This window comes from Enhydra lutris, unplaced genomic scaffold (assembly GCF_002288905.1).
Source record: "Enhydra lutris kenyoni isolate GAN:26980312 unplaced genomic scaffold, ASM228890v2 scaffoldscaffold31, whole genome shotgun sequence".
Taxonomy (NCBI): domain Eukaryota; kingdom Metazoa; phylum Chordata; class Mammalia; order Carnivora; family Mustelidae; genus Enhydra; species Enhydra lutris.
The window spans coordinates 496,446-523,592 of NW_019154115.1; the positions used below are offsets into that span (position 1 = coordinate 496,446).

General features: G+C 49.3%; 2 protein-coding genes and 1 pseudogene across 2 annotated transcripts; 2 read left to right on the top strand and 1 right to left on the bottom strand.

Annotated features, from left to right (window-relative positions):
• Positions 1-5,664: 5,664 nt before the first annotated feature.
• Positions 5,665-6,576, bottom strand: LOC111153348 (annotated as a pseudogene).
• Positions 6,577-17,075: 10,499 nt separating this feature from the next.
• Positions 17,076-22,041, top strand: LOC111153089 (ISL LIM homeobox 2). The gene is made up of 6 exons (XM_022511884.1): positions 17,076-17,133; positions 17,974-18,163; positions 18,446-18,708; positions 20,474-20,757; positions 21,347-21,514; positions 21,925-22,041. The coding sequence occupies exons 1-6, from the start codon at positions 17,076-17,078 to the stop codon at positions 22,039-22,041; spliced, it is 1,080 nt and encodes a 359-aa protein (XP_022367592.1).
• A 643-nt stretch (positions 22,042-22,684) lies between these two features.
• LOC111153102 (collagen alpha-1(II) chain-like) lies at positions 22,685-23,407 on the top strand. The gene has a single exon (XM_022511891.1). It carries the CDS (start codon positions 22,685-22,687, stop codon positions 23,405-23,407), a length of 723 nt encoding a protein of 240 aa, XP_022367599.1.
• The last annotated feature ends 3,740 nt before the right edge of the window (positions 23,408-27,147 follow it).

Below are 27,147 nucleotides of genomic sequence, written 5' to 3' on the forward strand. Positions count from 1 at the left end.
TACCTACGGATGATTTTAACTGTGCCATTTTCAGATTCTCCTTTCAACTCTTCTCTTCCTTCCGATGTGTTGTCATTTCTGTATTTGGAAATCATGACCATGAAACCTCAAACATTTATGGGTTATGCAAACAGCTTCCCTTGGTATATTTTTAATAGTCACTGCTCTTATTACCAGATGCCAAAATCCCAAATGATAACAGAGAGACAGACTTTAAAGGTTAATATTTTTGGGGTAAGAGAAATATGGTATGTTTGTTCTCTGAGAGATAACAGGTGTCTGACCTGAGTTTGTATCCAAGGTGTCTTAGACAGGTTCCTTGATTTCGCTGACCTCTGTATCTTCACTGGTCAGAAAGTGTTGTTAATGCCTTCCTCATAGGGTTTTGGTGAGAAATGGGTGGGATTTCATGTTGTACTAGTTATCCACTGCTGTGTAACAAATTACAAGTTACCCTCCACATATAGCATCTTGAAACAACATGTATTATCTAACAGTTTCTGAGATTTGGAGGATCATAGAATAGCTCAGCTGGGTGGTTCTGGCTCAAACTTCCTCACAAGGCTACATTCAAGCTATTGACCAGAGCTGCAGTTTCTGAAGACTTATATGGGACTGGGGAATCTCTTCCAAGACCACCTGTGTAGCTGTTGGCAGGAGGCTTCAGTTCCTTACCACAGGGACCTATCTATGTGGCTTTTCCCAAAGGCAGAGATCAGAGAGATGGATAAAGATAGATACCTGAGCACCTGGGTGGCTCAGTAGGTTAAGCATCTGCCTTCATTTCAGGTCATCATATTGGGATCTTGGGATCAAGCCCTATTTGGGCTCTCTGCTCGATGGGCTTCTCCTTCTCCCTCTGCCTGTCATTCTGCCTGTTTGTTCTCTCTCTCTCTCTCTCTCTCTATCTCAAGTAAATAAATATAATCTTAAAAAAAAAGAAAAAAGGACAGATACGAAGATGTAAGCCTAGTCTTTTATTACCTAATCGTGGTAGTGACCTATCATCATGACTGCCATATCCCCCCAGTGACAGTCACCGACCCTAATAGAGTGTGAGAGAGAACTACACTAGGGTGAAAATAACAGGAGGCAGGGATCATTGGGGCCATCTTGAAAGCTGTCTACCACCTCCACCTAAGCAGGGACATCTGGACACCACTACTTCACCAACGATTTATTGAGTAGTTATATGCAGGCTCTATTCTGAGCCTAGAGGTATAAAATAGACATAGTCCTCACCCTCAAGGGCTTCCATCCTAGAAGCTCCTCATAAGTACTTAAGAAATAGGTTTTCTCTTAATGAGAAGGAAACAAAAGTACTTTATAAAAAGAGACCTTGGGGCGCCTGGGTGGCTCAGTGGGTTAAAGCCTCTGCCTTTGGCTCAGGTCATGATCTCAGGGTCCTGGGGGCTGGATCCAGCCCCGCATTGGGCTCTCTGCTCAGCGGGGAGCCTGCTTCCTCCTCTCTCTCTCTCTCTCTGCCTGCCTCTCTGCCTACTTGTGATCTCTATCTGTCAAATAAATAAATAAAATCTTAAAAAAAAAAAAAAGAGAGACCTTGCCAATCAGAAGTATAGCCACAATCCAACTAATTCCCACTTGGGAAAGTTGGGAAACCCTCCCCATATGTGACAATTATAAGATGGAAGACTCTGCACTTTTCAGTTTAGAGGCTGCAAATTTAGAGTAAGAATCCCAGCTGAAGGGAGCCTAAGTGGCTCAGTCAGCTGGGGTCTGACTCTTGATTTCAGCTCAGGTCATGATCTCAGGGACGTGAGATCGAGCCTGTGTTGGACTCCACATCTAGAGTGGAGTCTGCTTGGGATTCTCTCTCCCTTGCCTCTGCCCCTCCCCCTGCTTGTTCTTCCCCCACCTCAATAAATAAAGAATCCTAGCTGAAGTAATGACATCCATTATAATCATCCATGAGAAAAAGGTGTAATAAGCAAACTGATTTTATCTACCATTGTGGAAAAGTGATTATTTTCCAAAACTATTCTTTCAGACATTGGCAGCATCTCTAGGCCCACTAATAAACGAGCTTCTAAAGTCATGGCATTCTTAGCTCCATGTGAAAGCAGCCAAGGTGGGACCTCTGTTTGGCCATGACTCATCTACTATCAATTTTATGTTTAATATAATGTGTATATAGAGACATGTATAGATTATATAAGAAGGTAACTTTGAGTTTAACATCATCTAAAATGCATTCTGACTGCTTCCAGTTTGTCCCAATTAGTGGGTTTTTACTCTCCCGATACTCTACTTGTGCTAAAATATTCAGATTTCAGGCTCTTAGAGGAGGCATGTATGATTCATGGGATTAATGGCAAAGGAATTTGTCTACATTATCAAATTAGCCTTGCATTTTGCTTGCCTTCATAATGCTGAAGTGAAGCTTTAGCTTTATACATAAATATTGAAGTCTTATTCTGAGCTTAATAAAACATGCATATCTTTCCAATATACCCATAGATAGAAATGAATACTGAAACGTTTGTTGGTGCAAAGAGCCTGCAGGTGCCCAAGAGATACCATTGGAAGTCACACTGGATGACTGTCCTTCTGTAATGCCCTCAGCCAGACTTTCAGGGCACCTGAAGACTCTGTGGTTCAGAAGCTCTTTGCTGAGCTTGCTGTCCCCACCAGTCCTGTAGAAAATTCAGGAGAGGAGACTGATCCCACAGATTCAATGAAAGACACTTGTCCCTTAGTCTCCTCCTCCATAGAGAAAGGGTAGGGATTATGTGTGTGTTATTCACAGATGTATTCTCAGTGGTTAGAAAAGGGATTTCAAGTTATCTTCATTAGGATCCCTGAGAATTAAATCATCACTTGGCCCCCAGAACTCTCCATACTCACCTCACACACATGAAACGGTAATGAGAGCCTTGGGGCCAAGCAGAGGGGCCAGATCTTCCACAGTGTCCACATTGCTGCCTCCCTGCTTTGCTGGTGACCCTTTTCATTCCTAAGGCCCTACCTCGGTTGCCCCCAATATTCAGCCCAAGATGAAGTTTTTAGCATTTTTTGGCCAAATGAGAAAAATAAAAATGATGCAATGAATTTTTCACAAAACTCAATGAAAAGGAATATTTATTCTGAAATGAATCTTTTCTTTTTTCCGTGTTAATATGTTTCCTTTTATATGAAGTGATGATGCTAGATAGTAACTTTTTTTTTTTTTTAAGATTTTATTTATTTATGGGCGCCTGGGTGGCTCAGTGGGTTAAAGGCTCTGCCTTCTGCTCAGGTCATGATCCCAGGGTCTTGGGATGGAGTCCGCATCGGGTTCCCTGCTCAATGGAGAGCCTGCTTCTCCCTCTTTCTTTCTGCTCCCCCTGCTTGTGCTCTCTCACTTTATCTGTCAAATAAACAAATGAAATTTTAAAAAATTAAAAAATGTCTCACTTGGCAACACAGAACAGTGGCAGTCCCATATCTTATCCCTATTGTTTTTTTTTCTTAGACCTTGAATTCCAAGTCTGAGAACCATTGTCATATAAGACCTATTCAGTCCCCAGCTCATTTTTCAGGACTTCCTGATTATTCATGGCTTACTTTTCTTTTCTTTTTTTTTTTTTTTTAAGATATTATTTGTTTATTTGACAGAGATCACAAGTAGGCAGAGAGGCAGGCAAAGAGAGAGGGGGGGAAGCAGGCTCCCCACTGAGCAGACAGCCCAATGCAGGGCTTGGATCCCAGGACCCTGAGATCATGACCTGAGCCGAAGGCAGAGGATTAATCCACTGAGCCACCCAGGAGCCCCACTTTTCCTTTCTTTAAAAAAACAAAGTTTGGGTATTTCCCCCCCCTAAAGTCATAAGTATATAGTGTAGAACTGTTAGTAAATTTAAAAACTCACAAAGAAGAAAATAGACATCCTCTATAAACCTACTTCTTAGAGAAAATAAATTTATGTAACAATCTGAAGGATGACTTTCTGTTCTATTTGCTGAGTTTGTCATTTAACTCCTTAACAAAAATGGAATTATTTTGCATAAGTTGTTTGGTAAGGTCATGATACCCTATCCTCCCCCACCTGCTCCACAATCAAGTGCTGTCTTAGCACAACAGGTACATGAATGAGAATTTAATCCTCCCAACAACCCGATGAGATGGGTACTGTTATTATCCTCTTTGTAACTGAGGCTCAGAGAGGTTATGGTACACACCCATTTTGCAGAGCCCCTAAATGCTAGAGCCTGGATTCTGACCATGGTTGCCTGGCACTGGAGCTCAAACTGTAAAACATTGTGAATCAGTTCACTTCCATTATGTAGATTTACCACAATTTATTTATTTTTTTTTACCACATTCTTTAACCAGCCTTTTACTTTTGTTCATTTTTATCCCCTCCTCTTTTTTTTCCATTTTTGGTTTTATAAATAAGGCTTCAGTGTACAACTCAAGATTAAATCTTTAGTACATTATCCATAAGTATTTCCATGAGTAGTTTCTAGCAGAAGTTATGCTGGGCCAAAGAGACCACAGAGTTTTAAGTCTTTGACAAGTTTTGCAAAATTGCATTTCAGATTGTTGTACCCCCTCGACACTCCCTCCAACGGGCTAGGGTAGGGCCAGTTTTCTCACACTTTGCCAACACTGGGAATTTGGGGGGTTTTGATTTTTAAATCTTTGCCAGTGTGAGATGCCAAAAATGACTATTCATAATGCTTTAATTTGCTTTTCTTTCATTACTAATGTGGTGGGTACATTCTAAGGTTAGAATGATCCCCATGATCCAAACCTGTGTAATCCCCTCCCCTTGAATGCCTATGATTTGTTTCTAAGAAGTACAGCAAAAGTGAATGGATTTTGCAAATGTAATTGAAGTTCTAATCAGTTGATTTGGGGCTCATGAAAAGTAGGTGGGCCTTACTTAATTAGGTGAACCCTTTAAAAGGGCATCCTCAAGGAGCACCTGGGTGGCTCAGTTGTTTAAACATCTGACTTCAGCTCAGGTCATGATCTTAGGGTCCTGGGATCAAGCCCTGAATCGGGCTCCCTGTTCAATGGGGAGTCTGCTGCTCCCTCTCCCTTTCCCCGTGCTTGTGCTCTCTCTCCCTCTCAAATAAATAAGTAACTTTTTTAAAAGGGCCCATCAAGTTGGAAACTCAACTCGACAGAATCTTTCTCTTTCTCTCATTCTCTCTCTCTTGCTGCTGCTGCTGGCTTTGAAGAAGCAAGCCTTCATTTACATGTTGCAAGTAAATGAGTTCCACCACCAGTTTGGGAGCTTGGAAGCTTATCTTTCCCTAGTCAAGCCTCATATGAGAATGCAGCCCAGCCAACATCTTCATTTCAGTTCTGTAAGACCCTAAGCAGAGAACCCAGTTAAGCCATGCCCAGAATTCTGAGTAACAGAAACTGGGAGACAATATATGGGTGTTATTTTAAGCTATGGAGTTTATGGTGAGACAGTAATTTTTTCATGTGTAATTGATCATTATTTTTTTCTTCTTTCCAGCCCATTTTTCTGTTAGAATTCATCATTTTCTTATTTAAATCATTAATACACTAAACCTTTTTTTGTAAGGCTATCAACCCATTTGTCTGTAGTAAATAATAAACAGCCATTGCATTTTCTTTTGTACAAGAAGTAAGCCTACATTTCCTTGTTTCACAAATAGGGTTAGCTGAATTGGTTGCTTTTGTTGATTAGTCTAAGAGACCAAATCCCATATCCTCACTGGACTCCTCCAACTCTTCCTTTGCTTCTGCTTTAGCTGGGGCTGTGGTCACAGAGGTGACAGCCATGGATGCAGATGGATCCACCATGAAGCCTATGACCTTTTCAGCAAGTGGGAAGGTGTCCTCAGTCTCCGCAGACAAAGCCGGGATGCACTTGTATCCATTGATGGCAGAATGGGGCACTGATGCAACGGTGGGGTCACCTACCTGCAGACAGATCCTAGAGACATCACAGACACCCTCTGGGAAGTGCAAATGCAGTTTCCTCTGTCATGTCAAGCACTTCAGGGGTTAAATGCTGCCATTGTCAAACACCTGCTAGATGATCAGCCCAAAGCCCAAAGGAGAAGGGGTAGATGTTCAGCATGCCCAGCAGTGTGTCTTCACTGGTTGCCACTTGGTCTCCAGTCTGAATCAGCTACACATCACTCAGGATTCCAATGGTGCCCCTGGAGATTTTAGTGGTGATGCCTAAAGCTTGGAAGAAGGAGGTCTTCACAGGCCCTGACCAGTGTCCTGGGCTGGCACAGGAACTTCCCATGGGCTATGGCACCAGTGTGGGAGGCAGCTGGCACCTTGTTGGCCAGCAACACGTCCCTGATCTCAGTGAGGTCTTCCTTGGTAACAAGACCCCCCATACAGCCCCCCACACACATATGAGGCAACAGTTTCTCCAGAGCTGGGTTGTTCTCCAGATGCCTTTGGATGGCCTTGTGCATCACAGTGTTCTTGCCCTTCTTGTGTCTTGTGGATCTGCTGTATCTGCTTGGAGTCCATGTTGTCTGCTCTCACAGTGAAGCATTTTGGATAATCATCCAAAAGCTGGATGATCTTAAGGAAGCAGCTGGACTTCCAGGTGACCCTGTCTTCCCTGGGCATCATGGCAGTGTGTGAGGGAGTGCCATGCAGGGTTTAAGGGCGATGTTACCCTCACAGGGATGCCTGGAAAGAGCAACTCATTGCACTCTTATGCAGTCAAATTCATTGGTCTTTCCTGTCTGGGGTCTACCTTCCTTGTGCCACTTGGAAGACCCATCGTCATCCTAAGGTTACAGGAAGAGTCACATATTTTTGTCCAGTACCTTTGTAGCTTTTGTCATTACACTTAAATCTTTAATCTGTTTGAAGAAGGTTGTGGTAAATAGTGCAGTGCAGAGAGGTCTGACTTAAATTTTTTTTTAATGTACCAATAATATATACTGAATAATTGTTCTGTTATTCCTCTTCTATTGAACTCCTATCAAAACAAAAGTCTGATTTGGGGGCTTTTCAATGTTATATTAAATCTACCAAATTCTGCTTTAGTATCAAACTGTTTTCATTATTAGAACTTTATACTGCATTTGAATATCCGATAGGGAAAAGCACCCTTCATTTCTCTTCTTTTGTAAACTGTCCTCACTAATTCTCACACATTTCTTTCTTCATCTTATTTTTAGAATTATTGTGTCAAATTCCATGGGCAACTTAACTATATTTGTGGTAAACCAAATTACATTTATAAATTTATACATTTAAAGAGAAATTGGAGGAAAATTGATGTCATATATATAATTCTACACTGGAACATATTTTGGTGTTCTATGTGTTTTTTTGTTTTTCAATGCCCTAGTCAAGAAAGTTTTCTTCATAATGCCTTCTTACATTTCCTGTTGACTTAATGATACAGTTTTATATGTTTTCATTTAAAATATATTAATTGTGGTATATCTTTTAAAGATTTTATTTAGGGGCGCCTGGGTGGCTCAGTCATTAAGTGTCTGCCTTCAGCTCAGGTGAGGATCCCAGGGTCCTGGGATCGAGGCCCACATCATGCTCCCTGCTCAGCGGGAGGCCTGCTTCTCCTTCTCCCACTCACCCTGCTTGTTTCCCTCTCTCACTGTGTCTCCCTCTGTCAAATAAATAAATAAAATCTTTAAAAAGATAAAGATTTTATTTATTTATTTGAGAGAGAGAGAGCACAAGCAGGTGGAACAGCAGACAGAAGGAGAGGGAGAAGCAGACTCCCCGCTAAGCAGGGAGCCCAATGTAGGACCTGATCCTGGAAACCCGAGATCATGACCAAAGCCGAAGGTGGACACTTAGCCAACTGAGCCACACAGGTGCCCCTAATTGTAGTACATTTTTATAATTGTTTATTGCTAGATTATAAGAAAGATATTTATTTACTTAATTAGGCAACTGTAAATTAGCAAAAGTCTGGCAAAAATCAGTGAAAGTATTCTATAAGAATCAATTGACTATGTGGAAATTAGAATTGAAATACAATTACATATTTACAACCACAATTCAAATTACAATTTACAATCAGAATACAATTGCATATTTTATTATTTATAAATTCTTTGCTATGCTTCCTTTGTATCAATAAATTTATAATAAACATATATGTATATATATGTTCTTTCCTAAAGACCCAGTTCTATAAAGATTTTATTTATTTGTTTGACAGAGAGACACACAGCAAGAGAGGGAACACAAGCAGGGGGAGTGGGAGAAGGAGAAGCAGGCTTCCTGCCAACCAGGGAGCCCAATGCGGGGCTCAATCCCAAGACCCTGGGATCACGACCTGAGCTGAAGGCAGATGCTTAATGACTGAGACACACAGGCACCCTAAAGAGCCAGTTCTTAAAACATTTATCAGCACCCCACTAGTGGGGTATGTGCCAATTAGTCTAAACTAACATGGGAATCCCTAATTCCTTTCAGTGACTGGTTCAGGAAGGGGCAGATCTAAGCCAGGGTCAATGAAACAGAAATCAGGTTTTCTTGGAGATTCTTTGGTGAGAGCCCCAAGACGCCAGCTTCTCTCACTGGTCACAGGCTGGAGGCATATGGGCCCAAGTATTTTGACAGCCATTGTGTGACCCTAAGACTCACCCCCAGAATGAAGCTGTGGACAGTACAGCGGAGAAACAGAAAGAATCTGCTAATGACACCTTCAGACCCCAGGCTCATTTAACTGTATGGTCTACCCTACCCCTGGGCTTGTTGTTTGAGTCAGCTCATTTCCGTTTATATCGCTCTTCTCTAGGCTTTCTGTTAGCCCAGAGTACCCAGCATGAGGACTGAAAGAGATGTATGACCTGCCAGCCACAGGACATAGCAGCGGCTCAACCAATGATATAGTACCTTCCCTTCCCTCTGTTCTCCCCAAACCATCCTTCCCTGCACCCAGGGCATAGGTGCAGCCCAGCCTCTGGCCCTGGCACGCTCCCTCCTCACTCATGGGCCATAGTGGAAGCTTTCTCTCCTTTAAAGTTCAAATCCCACCACCCTCATGAAACTTGTCTAGTTCAAAGGGGATTCTCCTTTATGCTCAGCTTGAACGAGCCTCACCACATACTGCTTTCTCCAGATGCCTGTGCTTTCCTGAGGCTGGGTCCTTCTTCTCAACTAGAGCAAAATCCTTGTGGGCTAAGACCATTCTGTATGCATCCGTTGGCCTTTTCTACTGCCTGGCTCAACCTCTTGCTCCTTGTAATGTTCAGTCAGTACTTTATGAGGAACCTACCGGCCTTTAATCTCTTCGCTTCCTTGCTTTTTATAAGCTGTGGGCACAGGGATCCAGCTGAATGAGAGTCCTACAACAGCAAGAGAAATGTGATTTTGTTTTGAAGGTCTTTACAAGTATAAGGCATGTCTAAAGTGGCTATAAATAATTTATATTGTCCATAACTCAAGCTGATCAAAATAGACCTCATCACCGTGATGCGGCAAGATCTGGTACAAGCTGCTTTTCTGCTGCTTCCAAACCAATTACACATTTGGAGCAGATGAAAATCTGACTGGATTCCCTTCTGAATCGGATTAATGCCCCATCCACAATCACATTAATCACAATCTGTCTATGATTAGACATAGGGATAATCCCATTGGACAAGAGGTGACAACCCAGATTCTATTATCTCATTTATAGTCTATTTTTGGAATTTTCTGGTAACAGTAACCTTCAGAAGATGTTTTCCAGTGAAAGAGGATCGTCTGTGCATTTCTTTTTAAAATTTTGCTTGAAGTACTTTGACTGTAGCCAAATATTTGGTGTCATTTATAATTCCTATTTTATTTTAAGGTGACGAAGAGACTAGGGCAGGAGTGTGTGGTCCTTGTTACAAGAAAAAAAACTAACATAGTTAGCATCTTATGAATGTGTGTTGGAAAGAATAAAAGACATCCCTTAAAACCTTTAAGGGACATTGGGTGGTTCCATCGGTTAAGACTCTGACTCTTCATCTCAGCTCAGGTCTTGATCTCAGGGTCATGAGTTTAAGCGCTGCGCTGGGTTCCACACAGGGTGGGGAGCCTACTTTAAAAAAAACAAAAAACAGAAAACAAAAAACTTTTAAAAGATTATGACAATAGCTTTATGAAGAGGCATCCTCATATTTGAGAACATACGATAAATCATTATCCATTTGTGTGAGTCTCATGAAGGGCAAGCACCTCTGATTGGTAAGCGGACAGTAACTGGCCCCCAAAGTCTGCAAAACCCGAACCCGCACACATCTGTGCAGGACAGCAGAGCTTGTGACAATATTTCATTTTTCTGCTGGGGAAATCCACTGAAAAATAGGCATCACTAATGTTCAAGTCAAGCAGATAGCAGACAGTTCCCCAAATTTTATCTAGAAATACTGCTAACAGGAAATACGGGAACCATGGCAGTCAGGGCAATCCTGATTCCACGCCCGTGTTCCCAGGGCCCATATCCCTCCCCCCACCACCAACCACCAACCGACAGAACCTGCAGAGAAAACCTGCAGTCTCCTCCCACCTCGGGAAAATAGGATTCACAATGCAAGACTGGTCCCTCTGATACTGGTGTCTGAATCTTAACCCAGATTTTCAGTATCTTTTTTCAATATCTTTAACAAGTAAGTTACAAATGAGTGGTATTATTTTCCTCTTGCCTCAGGATTTCATATAGAAATTCTTCTCTTTACCCCACAAAACTGGATGAGATTAATTGATCACCTTCCACCTCTTCCCCAGACCAGCCTTCCTCCCAGACTGCCCGTTTCTAAGGAGAGAGCCACTGGCCCAAAGTCCACAGGCAGGTCTTCTTCCCTCACACCCCTCCCCCACACTCTCCTGATTTACGGCCTGGTTACTTCTTGCCTCGCTTGACTCATCCGTGTGTTAATCTTTCCACAGAAAGATGTTCACGCCATGTTCCCATCTGAATCTCTTCACGCTACAACGGGGTCGCAGAAGTTCTCCTTTGCCAGGGGAATGCCCTCAGTCTGGCAAGTGAGGCTTCCTACAGTGGAATCCAAACTTCTCCTTCAGTCTCTTGCTCTGCAGTCTCCTCTGTGACAGTCCAGCCACACTCACCTGCTGTGGATGGCGTGGCTGTGGCTTTGCTTGTGCCCCTGCAGACCAAGGGAAGCAATAGTCCTGAGCAGAAGTGGAGAACTGGAAGGGAGGCCCAGTCAGGCTGCGGGCTGGCAGGAGACAGGAACTCCAGTGCACCAGGCCAGGGGCTCAAGAAGCGCTCCCAGGCTGTGCCAAGCTGGCTAGGCCTCCCCCTTCTGGAGAGAGAGGAAAAATGCAGCTTTCCCCTAAAACACCAGGCACAGCTCTTCCGTGTGGACCCCTCCAGTCCCCAAATCTAAGGATGGTGGTTGTCCCTGCAGCTATCTTCGGGGTGTGATTTGGAAAGAAACAAAGGCTGGGGTAGAGGGAGAAGGAGACGCAGACTCCCCGCCGAGCAGGGAGCCCCATGCGGGCTCGATTCCCAGGACCCTGGGGTCATGACCCGAGCCCAAGGTAGACACTTAACTGACTGAGCCACCTAGGCGCCCCAAAGTTAGGTAGGTCTTATATTCATTGTTCAGCAGCTCAGAAATGAAGAAATCAATAACTTCACATGTTAATGCCCAGTAAGAGGTGGGACGGAGACTCAAATCCACACCCTCACTAGTCTATGAGACTAGTTAGTAACTTGTGCTAATAAGTCTATCCACATGGGAATGGTCTTGTTTGTTTGTTTGTTTCTTGGTTTACAATGGACATGTGCTGAAGTCATTCTGAATTAAGAAACCCATGGTCAGGGCGCCTGGGTGGCTCAGTCGGTTGAATGTCTGCCTTCGGCTCAGGTCATGGTCCCAGGGGTCTGGGATCAAGACCTGCATCACACTGGGCCCCCTGCTCAGTGGGGAGTCTGCTTCCCTCTCTCCCTCTGCCTGCCCCTCCCCCAGCCTGTGCACGTGTGCGCGCGCGCGCTCTCTCCCTCTCTGTCAAATAAATAAATAAAATCTTTTTTTAAAAGACTTTATTTATTTATTTGACAGATAGATCACAAGTAGGCAGAGAGGCAGGCAGAGAGAGGGGGGGAAGCAGGTTCCCTGCTGAGCAGAGAACCCGATTAGGTGCTCAATCCCAGGACCCTGGGATCATGACCTGAGCCGAAGGCAGAGGCTTTAACCCACTGAGCCATCCAGGTGCCCCAATAAAATCTTTTTAAAAATGTTGAAGACCTACCTACCTTTGAGGCAGGGCTGGCTTCACGGGCATGTGACCTGTGCATTAAATGAGATAGTCTGCAATTGATTAGCCCAGGACACAGCCTGCAGCAGATGCTCAATGGGCATTATGGGAGAGGGAAAGAGCTCAGAAGGAGAGAGAGGGCACTCACCAGTGCCATGCCATGGGGGTGCCTGTGTGCTCTAAGGGACTTGGTGGGAGGCAGGCAAGAGAGGCTGGGGCAAGAACACCGGTTTGATGTCAAGAGGCCTAGAATCTTGTCAAGTTTCTGCCTTTTCTCAGGCCCTAGTTATTTTCTCTGAAGCATGGTGCCAAACTCCTACACCAAAACCCAGCTCTGAGAATTGTATGGTGGGTGAGGCTGTGAATGCTGAGGTCCTCCTTGGCCTATTCTCTACAACATCTCCAACTGCCTTGGGAGAATAGTAGAGGACTCTGGGCATGGGGCTGGTCCTCAGAGGGGCAATGGCAGAAGCCCATCCCCAGGGATGCCAGCAGGGAGATCCCTGGTTTCCAGTTCCATTTCTGTTACTTACCCACTGGATACAAGGTTACCGAGCTTCAGTTTCCTTGCTGATACTCATGGTAAAGATTAATGCTCCTTCCACAAGCATCAGCTTCCGTTGTGCCTGTGGAATTCCCTTTGTGAGTGATCAGGAGGTGAGATGGTGCAATGACTCCATAAGCAGGATCTGCAGGCAGAGAGACTGGTTCATAGGCTCCACCAGCTTTGTGACCTGGGACAAATGACTTAACCTCTCCAAGCCTCAGTTTCCTCATCTGTGAAGCAGGGACAATTTCAACAATAGTAACTTCTTTCCAGAATCGTTGTGAGGATAAGGACCTTCATGCGTGTGAAGGTGGCCCCAAGCAAGAGGCCAGTATTTTAGCCATCATGGTGACAATACTGAAGGTGTAGGTTATATCCAGTGTTCCTCCTCACATACGTGACTCCATGAAAATAAAGATACAAAACATCTTTGTGCCAGTGAAGATCTCATGAGTGGGTAAGAACGGGAAGGAAGTCAGTTGGGAAGGAAGTCCAGTGTGGGCGTGCGTGTACGCATGGGCATGCATGTATGCAGGTGTCCGGGCTGTCTAGGCCCCCCAAGTGGGATCTAGTCTTGGATGGACAGGCAGGGAGAGGATGACCATCTTCTCTGGTAGTCAGTTCCTTCTCTGTCAAACACAAGGCCAGAAGAGAATGTCTCTAGAGGCTCATCCAGCTTTCTGGTTCTAGAGTTGTAGAAGAAGGAAGAGGAAGGATGAGAGGACTAAGTAAGCAAAACTGTAAATAATACAAGTTGGTTTGTTTTGTTTTGTTTTGTTTTGTTTTAGTGATCCGGCCTGCTTTGCTGACCCTCCTCCACTCCGGCTCTGGGGCCCTCAGGTCTCATTCCCAGGGTGAGAGCCTATATCACTGCAGTGTGAATGACCAGCTGTTGGTCTGTTCTTTCTCAAGGTTCTTTACACAGTAAGTTGATCTTACAGTGGAATTGTGAGCAGAGTTTTAGGCAGCAGTGATGGGGTGAGGAGATTTAGGGAGAAGAAATTCAGGGAGACTTCTCTGTGCTTCTGAAATCTTCCCAGGAGGAGGGTCATAGTTGGGGTTAATTTTACAGGATAACACAGAGCTATGGAGCTTAAGCTCTATTCCTACTAAGGGAAAACAGTGCTCCAGAGCCCAACAAAGGAGGCACCCAGGTCTCCTGCGTGTGGTAGCCTGGGATGTGCAGAGCAGCGTGGCCCCTGCGTTTCCCAGAAGGGCAGCCTGGGAGCAGCCAGGAGGCAGAGAAACTGGGCAGGGCCAGATTAATGGCGCCCTGTGGCTCTGCCAGGGGAAGAGGTCTTCTCTCCTCCCACAACCAACGTTGATCTCCCAGGGGGGTGGAGGGCTGTGACCCAGGAGACGCAGGTCTCACACTGAGGGATCTTGAAACAGGCTGCTGGTTTTACAGCTCCAGAGAGGTGGAGGTGAAGGGGGTGAATGGTGGAACCACACTGGTGTGGGTCTTCAAGGGCACAGTGAAAGGAGCAAGGCAGACAGAGCCAGGCCAACCTGGCTGTGAATGCCAGCTCTGACTTAGCGTGTGACCAGAAACAGTCGTGTCTTTTCAGAAGCCTCAGTTTCCTTGGGGACTGAATGAGTCTGATATTACCCACCTCACAACATCGCTCTAAAGTCCTGGTTGTAACAGGGGATTTGCGGTTGGTAGGGGCTGAGCAAATATTAATTCTTGACTTGGCTTCCTGGCATCCCAGGAGAGGTGACTATGCCTCCCCTCCCCCTAAAATGGTCACAGAAATTCTCCCCACCCTGTGATGAAGAATTTCTCCTCTTGGCAGGAAAGGGTTAAAGTCAAGGCCTAAGATTCTGCTGGAGCCATCCTCTCCTGGTGGCCTTCCTCCTTGAGTTATTGATTATTCCCTTGCTCCTGGCCAGGTGCTGGGAGTCAGGCCAGGCTTCTGTGGCCTGAGAGAGAAGCTAATGGTCCAGGCACACAGCCTAGCTCACCAGGACGCTCATCTAATGCCCCCCATTATAGGACTGTGCCCCCAGATACAGAGACATCACCTATGTATACAAACTCCATACTCAGTCCACGCTTTTCGATTGTCCGCCCCACAGCAGACCCACACAGAGCAAATAAATACACATGGAGCCATACAAAGAAATGTTCAGGTGATATACAGACATAGTTAGGCCTCCCCTCCACATCCACACACAGGTGTCCCCCCCAGAAACACGCAGCACACACAGAGGCTCCCAACACGAGGATATAGCCAATAATAGTAATGACCTTAGTTAATGCCTACTGCACACATACTATATCTGAAGTATTATTCCAAGCCTTTTCCAGAGAATAGTTTAGTTCTTACAATAGCAGAGATAGCTATGATTTTATTCCCTATTTTTACAGATGAGGAAACTGAAGGACAGAAAAGTAAAATAAGATACCTTAGGTCACAGAGGGGCCTGGCGCAGACCCAAGCACCGATTGCCTTCCCCCTCGCTTCTCAATCTTTTTTTTTTTTTTTTTTTTTATAAAGACACATTCAGCGGAAGCATTGCCAACCCCGCCCAGACCTGCCCCTGCCCCCGCCCCCACCGCCCAAGCCCTGCTCCATACACACTCAGTCAGGGTGGGCGCCCCTTGGGAGCTAGTAGCCAAAGATGGAAGACGTGGCTTGTTGGCAGAGTGATTTCAGACTGGTGACAGGACCACGTTTCAAAGGATGATCAGAAGCCTTGCGGGACGACGACGACGGAACAGCCAGAGTGAAGCGCTGGACATAGCGCGGGCTGCGGATGGGCGTTCGCGGGCTGTGCAGGGGACCATCGTTGCGCAGCTAGTTTAGTGTGCATGGAAGGCCTAGCCCCGGCTCCTCACAAAGTCTCTCCCAGCGCCCTTGGCTGCACCCATTTTGCGGAGAGTAGTCTAGAGGCTTGAGGCCAAACAGCCTTAGACTTTTATTAGAAGGGCTGCGGTGCTCCACCACGCCGTCAGGCCGACCGGACTTGGGTCGGAGTCGGGGGTTCCAGTGGAGACATTTTACCCCCAGGCGGGCACCGTGTCCCGCCCAGGCGCGCACCAAGTTCCTGGTACACCTTTTAACGGGAAAACAACAACAGCCTCCATGGTTAGATAGGTGTTATTTATAATTCATAGGCTAGTCTTTGAACCCTTTCAGACAAAACCCACAGCGATTTCTTTGAAAGAAAAAAAAAATGGTTGCACTCTGCTCAGAAGTCTTAGGTTTTCTAAGGACCCACGAGCCGCTGCACAGATAGTAAATTACCCCGCGCACCACATTTGTTTCTGATTATTTGCTTTGCAGTTGGTTTGCGAAATGAAACAAAAGAGGTTATAAAAATCGCTTATTTGGGAAGTAGGACACACATTCGACCCCAGCATTGTTCCTAGAAGGAGCTGTGCTATTCGGTTAGGGGAAAGATGAGGGAGTCCGTGTCAAATTAACCTTCCTTTCCTGGCCCCCATCTCCAAATTCAAGTCAAGGCTCGAATCAGGATCCGACAAACGTCTTAGGATTTTGAGTTCTGGCGCTACCCACATAATGTTCCAACTTGGAGAAGTCTCCACAGGCGGGGGTCGGGGTGTGGGGATAGGGAAGTCTAAAAAGAGTTTATCCAAACCCCCGCAGTGGTCGTTCCCTAACTTCCCTCTCTAACTTGGACCCTGAGGACAAAGGCGCAGGATAAGAGAAAGGTGACGGGCTGGACGGTGATGGTTATGTCCTAACAGACGCCCTTTTCACCCAACTCTCGTTCCAAAACAGTGGATTTTTATTTTTTTAATTTGTGAAAGAAAGGAGCATTTAAAGGAGAGGCCTCCCCCTGCCTACACTCCCCAGGTATCCATCACCCTCCTCGGGCACGCCTGGTAGACCGCCCCGCAAGTCCAAGAGAAAGCTCAGAGCTGCGGTGGCGGCGAAGCCAGCTCGGCGGTGACGCAAGGTCCAGCAGGGATAGCCCGACTCCGGGCAAGAGAGAGGATCCTTGTAGATTTCGGACTAGGGGGCTGCGCTCCATTGTTCACTCAGGGCCAATCAGGGTTTGCCCATTTCCTTGCAGCCAATCCCCCGTCACCCTCGCCTTCCACCCAAGCCACCCCGCCCCGCAGCCCCCAGGTCCCCATTACCTCCCCCGCATCCCTCGCGGTTCTGGGGAAGCTTCGTGACGCCACAGGTCCCGCCCCCAGCTCCGGCCCCGGGCGAGTGCGTGCTGACGTCATGCTGCGTGCGGGCCGGTGCGGAATCGCTCCTTCAACTCAGCGGGGCAGGAGGAGTTAGTTACCAAAGAGCCGAGGCTGGGCGCACGACCCTCGTCCTTCTGCCCCTGGCCGCACACTTTGCGCACATCTCTTTTCTGCATGGTGGATATTATTTTTCATTATCCTTTTCTGGGTGCTATGGGGGATCATTCCAAGAGTAAGTCTTTCTCTCTGTGTGTGGGTGTGTATGTGTGTGTGCTTAATATGCAATATTTCTAATGCAGAAGAATGTTTAGCGGATTCTACAAGTGGCTTCTATTTGACAGGACACTGGGAGAGAACAAACAAAACGAACGCATTTTTCCTGCAGGCCACCTAGCCTTTGGAATCCTGTTGTTTTAATTTACAATTAAACATTCTTTCTCAATATTAGGCTGCTAGGCTGACCTCTCAGGCTGTGAAATCTGCTTCTGTTCTGCGCTAGGGCAATTAGGTTTGATCTGGAGATGTGGGCTTTTTTGCTTGCGTTGTCTTTTGGCTTTTCGAAAAAGGCAGATTTCTCTAGTTTGATCTGGGATATTTAAGAAATGTCAGAGAGGACGAGAAGAGACTCCGCTGAAAGCTGATGTGTCTGTGTTGGGATTGGAGGGAGTCGCTGTCAGAGGGAGTGTGTGGACAGAAATGCCGGAACATCACCGTTCAGTATTGATGCGGTGGTGTCTGCAGTGCATAAATGTCTTTTTATTATTTCTTCTCACCTATGTATTAGCTTTCAGTTACAAGATACATGGATAAAACGACTGTGTCCAAATGAATTTAGTAGCAAAAAAAATGGAGGGGGGGGGTGAAGGGGAGACAAAAAGCCTTCTCAAATTCGGAAGATTTTGTTTTTTCGTTTCCAGTTGTTTGGACGTTTAGAAAGCCCACTTTTCCCTGTGGTCGAAATTCTTGAAAGGGAGCGAGCGAGCGAGCGGGTTGGGTTGGGGCTGGAGTGGCCGAGGCCCGCCCGGGTCCGCGCAGCCTGGCCTGACGCGGGCCCCGCGCCCTTCCCCGGCAGAGAAGCCCGGGACGGCCATGTGCGTGGGCTGCGGGAGTCAGATCCACGACCAGTTTATCCTGCGGGTGTCGCCCGACTTGGAGTGGCACGCCGCCTGCCTCAAGTGCGCCGAGTGCAGCCAGTACCTGGACGAGACGTGCACGTGCTTCGTGAGAGACGGGAAGACCTACTGCAAGCGGGACTATGTCAGGTGAGGCCGGCGAGAGCCCGGGCTCAGCTACCGCCTGCCGGGGGCTGGGGCTGCCCGCGGCGGTTCATCCGCGCTCCCCGGCTGGGGGAGAAGGCCACCCCCAACTCCGCACGTGGGCCGCCGTGCGCATCTGGGCCCGCGAACTCCCCGAGGGCCGGTCCCCGCAAGCTCCCTGTGGGCCACAAAGCGTCCTGGGAGCGCGTGTCCGGAGCCGGTTGCAGCCCCGGAGGCGAGGCGGGCCTCAGGCTCCTCGCTGACACCGGCCGCGCCTTGGGCCCGCAGGCTGTTCGGCATCAAGTGCGCCAAGTGCCAGGTGGGCTTCAGCAGCAGCGATCTAGTGATGCGAGCGCGGGACAGCGTCTATCACATCGAGTGCTTCCGCTGCTCCGTGTGCAGCCGCCAGCTGCTGCCCGGCGACGAGTTCTCGCTGCGGGAGCACGAGCTGCTCTGCCGCGCGGACCATGGCCTCCTGCTGGAGCGCGCCGCGGCCGGCAGCCCGCGCAGCCCCGGCCCCCTCCCCGGCGCCCGAGGCCTGCATCTGCCAGGTAAGCCGCGCGCGGGGCTCAATGCCGTTGTGAGTGCGTGCGTGTGTGTACGGGGTGCTTGTGCCCGACGAAAAGTTGTCGCTCGGGTGTGGTCCCGTTTGCCAGGATTTGTGGTGCAGAACTGTGGCTAGGAATACAGCTAAGTGTGTGTTTGGGTTAGGGTCGTGTGGTGGGGTGGGACACAACACCACGAACCGGGATTGTGTGTGCATGAGTGTGTGCATATGAGGTATTGTGGAGAATTGTGTTCTCCATGACCTGGAATACCGGACTATGGAGCCAGGGTGAATAACCACAGAATCTGAAATGGTGTCTGTCTGGGGAGTTTGCATGGGGGATTTCAAGTAGTGTGTGGTATTGCCAGAGAGGAAAGGTGGGTTTGCCCCTGGGGGTATGTGTGTAAGGAAATACAGTTCCCATCCTAGAGCTGGGCCTGAGTTCAACCAGCCAACGGCTAGCTAGCTAGCTGTCCCCACAAAGACTGGGTGTCTTGTGTTGGTGTTTTGAGGCCCAGTTTGATGAACAACTTAGCCAAGTGCTTCTCGGGGAGGAGGGTGTGGCGGCCACAGTGGACTCGGGATCATAGAAAACACTCCAGGGATGTTCTGGGTGTGAATCAGGAGCTGCCCAGAGATGGGATCTGAGTGCACATTAGTGGCCAGAGATCGTGCCCCAGGCTGAGACTGGAGCACCAGTCTCAGCCTCTGGGTGCTGTGTGGTCTCGTAGTGCTCCTCCCCTCTCTGATCCACGGTTTGCCTCCCTTATAGAGTGAGGAAATTGGGTTGGATGGGTTATTTGTAAATATTTATCCAGACCTAGTTATGCCTGCGGGGGGATAAAAATTCAAACAGTGCGACATGTTCCCATGGGTGTGAACCTGGTTTAGACGGGGGTGTGAAATGCGATGAAGCCGGTGCCGAGTGCACTACATCTTGGGTCACAGAGGGGCTCCCTTTTGTTTGGTGCGGGTTTGGCTTACGGGCCCTTGGGCATCAGGCTCTATTTACCGGGGGCTAAAAGAACCCAAAGCCAAGCGAGAATGCTAGCGGCTGCGCTCGGGCAGGGAGGGTGAGCGGCCGTTGGACCGGGGAAGCTAGAGGAGGTTAGAGGAGGAGAACTTACAGGAGGAGACCCGGGAGCTGAGGCCCGAGCGCTGGCAGGCGAGCCCCTTCTGTCCCTGGAGGCCAATAGGCGCTCCAGGCCAGGTCTTCGCGGCCTTGTCTGAGTGGTCTCTGAAGGAGGAGGAAGGGCCCTTGCAAGAGCGGGAGGCTCTTCTAGGAGCGGGAGACAAGCCCCCTAATCCCGAAGCGGCGCGGCGCCGGGGCCCTGGTCGGCCTCCTTCCCCCTCCAGGGAGTCCCGGGAGCTCCTCCTTCCTCTTCCTCTGAAACTCCGACTTCTTCCGGAGGGCTTCCTTCGTCCCGCAGGGCCCAAGGGGGCATTCCTAGGGTCGGTAAGTGCAGGAGGAACAGCCGGGAGCGGCCACTGCCGTCCCACAGCGGCCTGCCGCAGGACTCCCACGCCCTGCTAGCGCTCCGGGGACAGCGCTCCGGGGCTGCCCGCTCGGGGACTTGGGAAGGGACGAAAATGTATAGCTCTCGCCGGGTAGGGCACACAGCTGGAAAGGTAGAGGAACAATAAAGCGAAATGACCGGCAACGAAGAGAAACGAAATAGGTCCTGGGAGGGCTCAGCCGCCTCAGGACGGGGCACCGGGCGGAGGGGGTGGGGGCAGCCCCGAGCTCACCTCTCCGCCTGTCCTCGCAGACCCCGGGTCGGGCCGGCAGCCCTCGCTGCGCCCGCACGTGCACAAACAGACGGAGAAGACAACCCGCGTGCGGACCGTGCTCAACGAGAAGCAGCTTCACACTCTGCGGACCTGCTATGCCGCCAACCCGCGGCCCGACGCGCTCATGAAGGAGCAGCTGGTGGAGATGACCGGCCTGAGCCCACGGGTCATCCGCGTCTGGTTCCAGAACAAGCGTTGCAAGGACAAGAAGAAATCCATCCTCATGAAGCAGCTGCAGCAGCAGCAGCACAACGACAAGACGGTGAGGGCGAGGGACTGAGCACCAGGAGCGGGTAGGGCGGGGCACCGAGTTCTCGCGGCGGCATCTGCGGGCCCTTTTCTGGGCGCGCTGTGGGGAGATCCAGGGGCAGCTGGATTGTCCAAATAGCGTGTGTCTGCGCGTTCAGAGCAAGGTTTGCCCTGGAGATTAAGGCTGCTTAATCATTGTACCGGAGGTCGGATCTTCTTGTCCCAGCGGCAGACCTAAGTTGGAAGCTCGGAGCCTGAGGCGGCTTATGCAGCTCCTGTTCGGGCAGGTTGTGTTCTCTTGGCATGGCTTGGTTTGGACACTTTTCCTCCGGAAAAATGGGAACCTTGAAGTCCTTTGCTCTGTTGGCCCCCTGTTGGCTCCAGCATTGAGGCTGGACTATGGTGGAGATTTCTGGGTCTCGAGTGTCTTAACAGGGAAGGAGGACTACCTGGTTGTGATGTTGGGAGTGCCTCTCCCAAAACGGCTTCAGGTCCCCAAACTGCTTCAGGTCCAAAATCTCGAGCCTCAGTGTCAAGGATGTGGTGGGAGACACAGAGCCTAACTTGAGCATCTTTCACCCTGACTTCCGCTTGTCCCTTAGAGCCTCCAGGGATTGACCGGAACGCCCCTGGTGGCGGGCAGCCCCATCCGTCACGAGAGCGCTGTGCAGGGCAGCGCAGTGGAGGTGCAGACCTATCAGCCACCTTGGAAAGCCCTCAGCGAGTTTGCCCTCCAGAGTGACCTGGACCAACCGGCCTTCCAGCAGCTGGTGAGGTCCTGCCCTACACACCCAGACCTCAGGATTGGGAGGGGTGGGATTTAGCCAGTTGATCAAGGTGGGAAGGAGGGACTTCTCAGGGGATGAGGGGCTGGGGACAGCTCTAGGCAAGGGGTGGGGGGATAGATAAGGGGACTGCAAATGCACCTTAGCCCATAATTCGCTCTAAACCAGGTCTCCCTAGATTAAAGCACTCGCAAGGGAGATGGAGAGATTAACCAACTGGAGCTCCCTCCCTAATACCCCAGCGAGCTCTTGGGGACTGGCCCACATCTCTGAAGGGCTTGCTCCTAGCCGGTGGTTTGTCCCTAAGGGACCTCCTCAATTCAGAGTGTGCGGCCTGGGAGCAGCAGCTCCGGCGCCTCTTCACCCGCCTCTTCTTGGTGTCTGCACATCCCCAGGTCTCCTTCTCTGAGTCTGGCTCGCTAGGCAACTCCTCCGGCAGCGATGTGACCTCCCTGTCCTCGCAGCTCCCGGACACCCCCAACAGCATGGTGCCGAGTCCCGTGGAGACGTGAGAGGACCCCGTCCACGCCAGCCCGCGGACCTCGCATGCCCCCTGCATGAGACTCACCCGTGCTCAAGCCATTCCAGCTCCGAAAACTCTCTCGCCTTTGTAATTATTATTATTGTTATTTAACGAGAGAGGACAGAGAAGCGGTCAGGACAGCCCAAAGCTCCAGGATACAACCTGCTTTCACCAGACCGGAGAGCCCTAATTCGAGAACTTTTATTTTTTCAAAACCAGTTTTTGGGATTTACTAGCGTTAGCTCTGCCCTCTCCTCTTCCCTCGCTCCGCGTGGCCAGCGCCGCTCTGTCCGCGCCCCCCACGCGTGGAGAACAGGCGGGGCGCATCTGGCGCGGGGCCACCCGGAGCTCGTTCAGGCGGGTTCCTACCCCAAAGCCGGCAGCTTTGTCCGGGCTCTAAGCGGGGACAATCCAAATGGAACAGACACTGAATCCCCAAAGCGCATGATTGCCGGAAAAAGTAGAAACGAGACTTTCCTTGAAAATGTTTTAAATTATCAGTCGACGGAGGACAGAGTGTGTGAGCCTTTACCGAACAAAACGTAAGTTATTGTTATTTATTGTGAGAACGGCCAGTTCACAGTGGGATGGATATTTTGATCTTAATAAAAAAACAATAATAACCCAATGCGATGCTGCTGCTGTGTGCTGTGGGCGCAGCGGGAGGGCCGGCCGGACGCAGGTTGGGGCTGGGAGCTGGTTTCAACGAAAAGGCGGCGGGGTCGAGCCGGCCCCGGGGTCCCAGGGGTGGGCCCAGCTGCTCGTGCCCGCGCCTCGCGCGCCACTGCTCCGAGGCCTCCCGCACGGCCGGGGGCGGGCCCGGCGGGGATTGGGCGCCGCGTGGGGGGCGGGGCTGGGTCCGTGCGCCCCCAGGCGGTCCCCGCCCGGGCGGAAAGTGCTGCGGCCCTCCCGGAAGCCCGGGCGCGCTCCCTGCTCCGGGCGGGTCTCGGCATCGCGCACCCTCCACCAAGGTCCCTCTCGCTTCGCGACTGAAGCCCGCGGGGCAGGTGAGGAGACCTCGTTTGAGCGGGAAACCTGCGACGCTTGGTTGGCAGCTGTTCGGCGGACTCCCGCCTGCGGTCAGGCTCGCGAGGGATTCTTCCTCCCTCGGCTTTGCCTCTGGTGGAGCCGGGTGCCCGCCAAGGGCCGAGTCTGCAGCCCCTAGCTGCATTTGCGGCCGGTGCACTTGGGCCCTGCCCGTGCTTTACCCCCGGGCAGACCCCTCTGCCCCAGGCGTCTCGCCCGCCTGCCGCTACGACCAAGTCCCGGAGCAGGGAGCCCGAGGGCCCGGGGCGAACAGGGGGCCTGTAACGGGTCACCCTCAGCGCTGTCCCCAGAGTGGATGCGCGACGTGATCGATCTCGCTGCATTTATTAATTCCCCCGTCTAGACAGAGGAGAAGGCCGGGCGGCGGCTCCTTATCTGCATTTGGCATCACCTGCAAGCGATACACTGAAGGAGCCACAACAAGCCCCCGCTACGATCGCGGCTGCCCGGGAAAATAAGTCCACCCAGAACCAGTCTGGCGTGTCCTTGGTTTATTTTCTTTCCAGAGCCTAAATGCAGGGGGCGGGGGATGGCCCGGGTGGGAGGGGGCTGGGAATGGCCCCTGGATATGCCGTGCCCAGGTCACTTGGTGTGACATTTCAAACCCCTGCGACTTGTTTTCCTGAAAACGGGCTTTAGTGATCGCAGGAAATAAGCGAGAGATACTGAATCTCCAGCAGGCCCCCGGGCTAGCACAAAAAACAGGAGGCTCAGGTTTTACCCTTAACAAATATTTAACCCTTTGACAGCCTGGGACAGTTCTTTTCCTCAGACCAGGCCTCACTTGGTGGACTCAGGAAGCTGCCACCCTACCAAACCACTACTCTTGAAGAATCTCTGGCATTGGGTTTCTGCTTCCTTGTCCCTCGAGATAAATGACCCGCAAGTATATCCTTCTTTGTCCGGGATTTGTTTTGAAAAAGGGAAATGCCCTGAATAGGGGATGGCTCAGGTAGAGTCTGGTAAGGAAAAATGTGTCCGTGGGGCAGCTGTGGTCGCTGGATAGAGGAGTAGGTGCCTTCTGTTAAGAAGCTATGTGCTGCTTGGATGGCCAGAGGTCACTGTAGATTTTTCAGCGGAGCTGATGGGAGGATTCCATGACCCCACCCACTCCCCAACCCTGAGCCCCCATTAGAAAAGGAAAGCTGGAGGGCTGGCAGTCAATTATTGAAAGAAAATGAGAGGTGGGAAAATCAAACCAAATTTATGTTTTACTTCCTCAAAGTCAAGGTGATGCCAGCACAAAATTTGAAGAGAACATTCCCTTTCTTTGGGATTTAGGAAATGGTGGCACAAACTTAGAGGGAGAAGATCTCTAGAGTTAATGAGGACCAGCTTTACCTCTCAAGTGCTTAGAAACGGTTTTAATAATCAGAGTTAGGTTCTTTGAGGCTTCGCTCCCTTAACTGAGACCATTCCCTCCCAAACAGAAACACAGATATTTCCTCTTACCTTCCAGCTGGCCATTGGATAGGAGGCTAAACTTCCAAGAAATCTTAATTTTTAAAAACTTTTGATTAATCCAGCTTATTGGGTTTTGTCATTTTAAAAAAGGAAACAAGTTCTTGAGCAAAGAATTTCATTAATGCTTATTGTTCATTAGCTCTGAATTTTTGCTTTTGACAGACTATTTAATGCTATGAATGGAAACATCTGCCTAATTACAGTGAACTCTTATTCTTGGATCAGATATCTAATTCCCCTTTTTGATATTTATGTGAGTGTGCTGATTTTGAATATTGGGAAATTACCCAGATAAAAGTGGTTACTGTGTATCAGGATGCCCGAAACTGTCTGTATTACTGTAGAAAACATCATAAACTCTTCTCCTGCAGTTTGCTGCTAGCCGCCCGAAAGGGCGGACCGTTTCCCATGTGGGTTACTGGGGAAAGGCTTTGACTTTGAAACCTTATTACAATGGTCGCTGGTGAGGTGTCAGATCTATGGCTGGTTAGTCACATTAATAAATATCAATTTTACTGGTTCCCAGGTCATCTTTAAACATGTTCAGTAATACAGCTGGGATTTCCTTGTAAATTAAATTACCTGTAACAATCACAAATTTTGTATTTTATGCTTACTGAACTTTGAAAGTGAGAAACCCCATTGTGTGGTAAAAAGTCAGTTCAATAAAAAGGGGCTATAGGTGGAAAATGGGAGTTATTTAACTAGATTCACTTTAGAATAATATTTTTTTCCAGAAGATTTATCTAATAATTTGGATAGCTCTATGTAATTGAGGCAGGAAAGGGATTCCCAGAGATGGAAAACTTTATTGCCATTATGCCACAAAATTTAATACATATTGAAAAGCTGCACAATTCTGGGAAATTCAGAGTCCCTGTGGCAGTATTCCCAACGAACTTTAATATTTAATGGGTTGTGGAACAGAAATCAGCCTTTCAATTTTGAATGTGGGATGACTTAAAGCTCAGAGCTGCAAATACTGGGTTTAAATGAGACATTGTCTAAGATTGTTCTCTAGAAAATGTTCAGATTCTGCCACTGCTGCCTAGGGGAGGACATACATTGCCTTACATTTAGTTAGCTGTGTTTTCCCATAAAAATGGTGACCAAAGAGAGCAAGAGAATTAGCTGAATAGCAGAATGCTGGAGAGGAAACAATGAATGAATAATAAACTATTTGAAGAGAAGTTCTAAGCAGGAAATTCAGAGTTTATTAAACTGATGTAGGGAAGATTAGAGGCTTTTAAATAGGGGTCTGATTGATGTAAAGGTAAACTCTCCTCAAGATACTGGGATTCAGTGCATTAATGAGGATTGGGTGACCAATTACGGACTAGCACCTTGTTGATGAAGATAAATGCAGTTGGACTGAGAGTAGTAATGGCAGAGAGAAAGGGCACAAGGATATACTCTTTGGGATCCAGATGTGGATTTGGGGTTGGCTCAATTTATAAAGGAAGTTTGGGGCCCCACAGCAATCAGGAAAGAAAGGCAGGAGTGTTAGGTGAGGGGGGCCTTTGTCCAGAAGGTTAGGAGCTCGCGGGAGAGTGAGTCAGGGAGTGAGCAACAGGGGCAGGGGTTCAGGAAGGCTGAGAATCTCCTCACCGAGAAACAGGATAAGGGGGGTGGTTTGAATACAGAAGGCAGGAGAACCATGTGTCAGGGTGAGGGAACTGGAGAGAGGAGGGGAAGAATAGGGACGGTGAGGAGTAATCCCTTTCCAGATTATTGAGAACGAAGAATTTAGAAGGCTGGCAAGGAGATCTAGAAGAAAGGACCCAAGTTTCCGAGTTGGGGAAGGACGGAAGGGAGGAAAGGAGGAAGAAAGAAAGGGAGGAAGGTAGGGAGGGAGGGAGGGAGGGAAGAAGGAAGGAAGAAAGGAAGGAGGGAAGGACGGACGGACGAAGGGGCAGGCTTGTACGGCAGGTGAAGTCCAGACCTGGGTTCAACGGGGGTGGCGTTCAGGGATGGGGGGCGGTCACAGAGACCCCAGTGTCTGGAGCCAGGGAGAGGCTCCGGAACTTCGGGCAGGAAGCTGCAGCCCCTACATCCTGTTGGGCGTCCAGGATGACGACGAGCCCTGCCAGGCTCCCCGGAAAGCGAGCTGCCGCCGGGAGCAGGAAACTCGGTTGGGCAACCGAGTTGGGCGCTCAAATGTCATTGCTGCCGGGTCGCGGCAGTTTTTTCCTATTTGGCTTAGATTCTGGGCTCTGATGCCCGAGCGAAATTGTTGCTTTTGCCCCGGCTATGCCCATTCACACCGCCAGCTTTACAGGCTGCACCCAGCAGAGGCCTTTCGCCTGGGCGCAGCGTGATCCACCTGTGGCTCCGGAGCCTCGGGAGACCGGAGATGCGGCCCCCGCCGCAGGAGAAAGCCAGTGGGTGGCACTAGTCCCCGCAGACTGGAACAAGATGCGCCGGCGCTCACCTGCGCGCTGCGCTCCCCCATCCCTGGAGACTTTGGAAGTCATAAAACTCAGGGGAGTTAGAGCTTAAATCACTGGCCGCGCCAAACGCGCCTTAAAGGAGGGAACTGGAGAGACGCAAGAAACCGTGCGGGTCGCGGGGCGCCGCGGAACTC

Coding starts and splice junctions, on each gene's coding strand:
- LOC111153089 (XM_022511884.1), top strand. CDS start 17,076: ATGGTGGATATTATTTTTCATTATCCTTTTCTGGGTGCTATGGGGGAT. Junction 20,758..21,346: donor AGCAGCACAACGACAAGACG/GTGAGGGCGAGG, acceptor CTTGTCCCTTAG/AGCCTCCAGGGATTGACCGG. Junction 21,515..21,924: donor AACCGGCCTTCCAGCAGCTG/GTGAGGTCCTGC, acceptor GCACATCCCCAG/GTCTCCTTCTCTGAGTCTGG.
- LOC111153102 (XM_022511891.1), top strand. CDS start 22,685: ATGCTGCTGCTGTGTGCTGTGGGCGCAGCGGGAGGGCCGGCCGGACGC.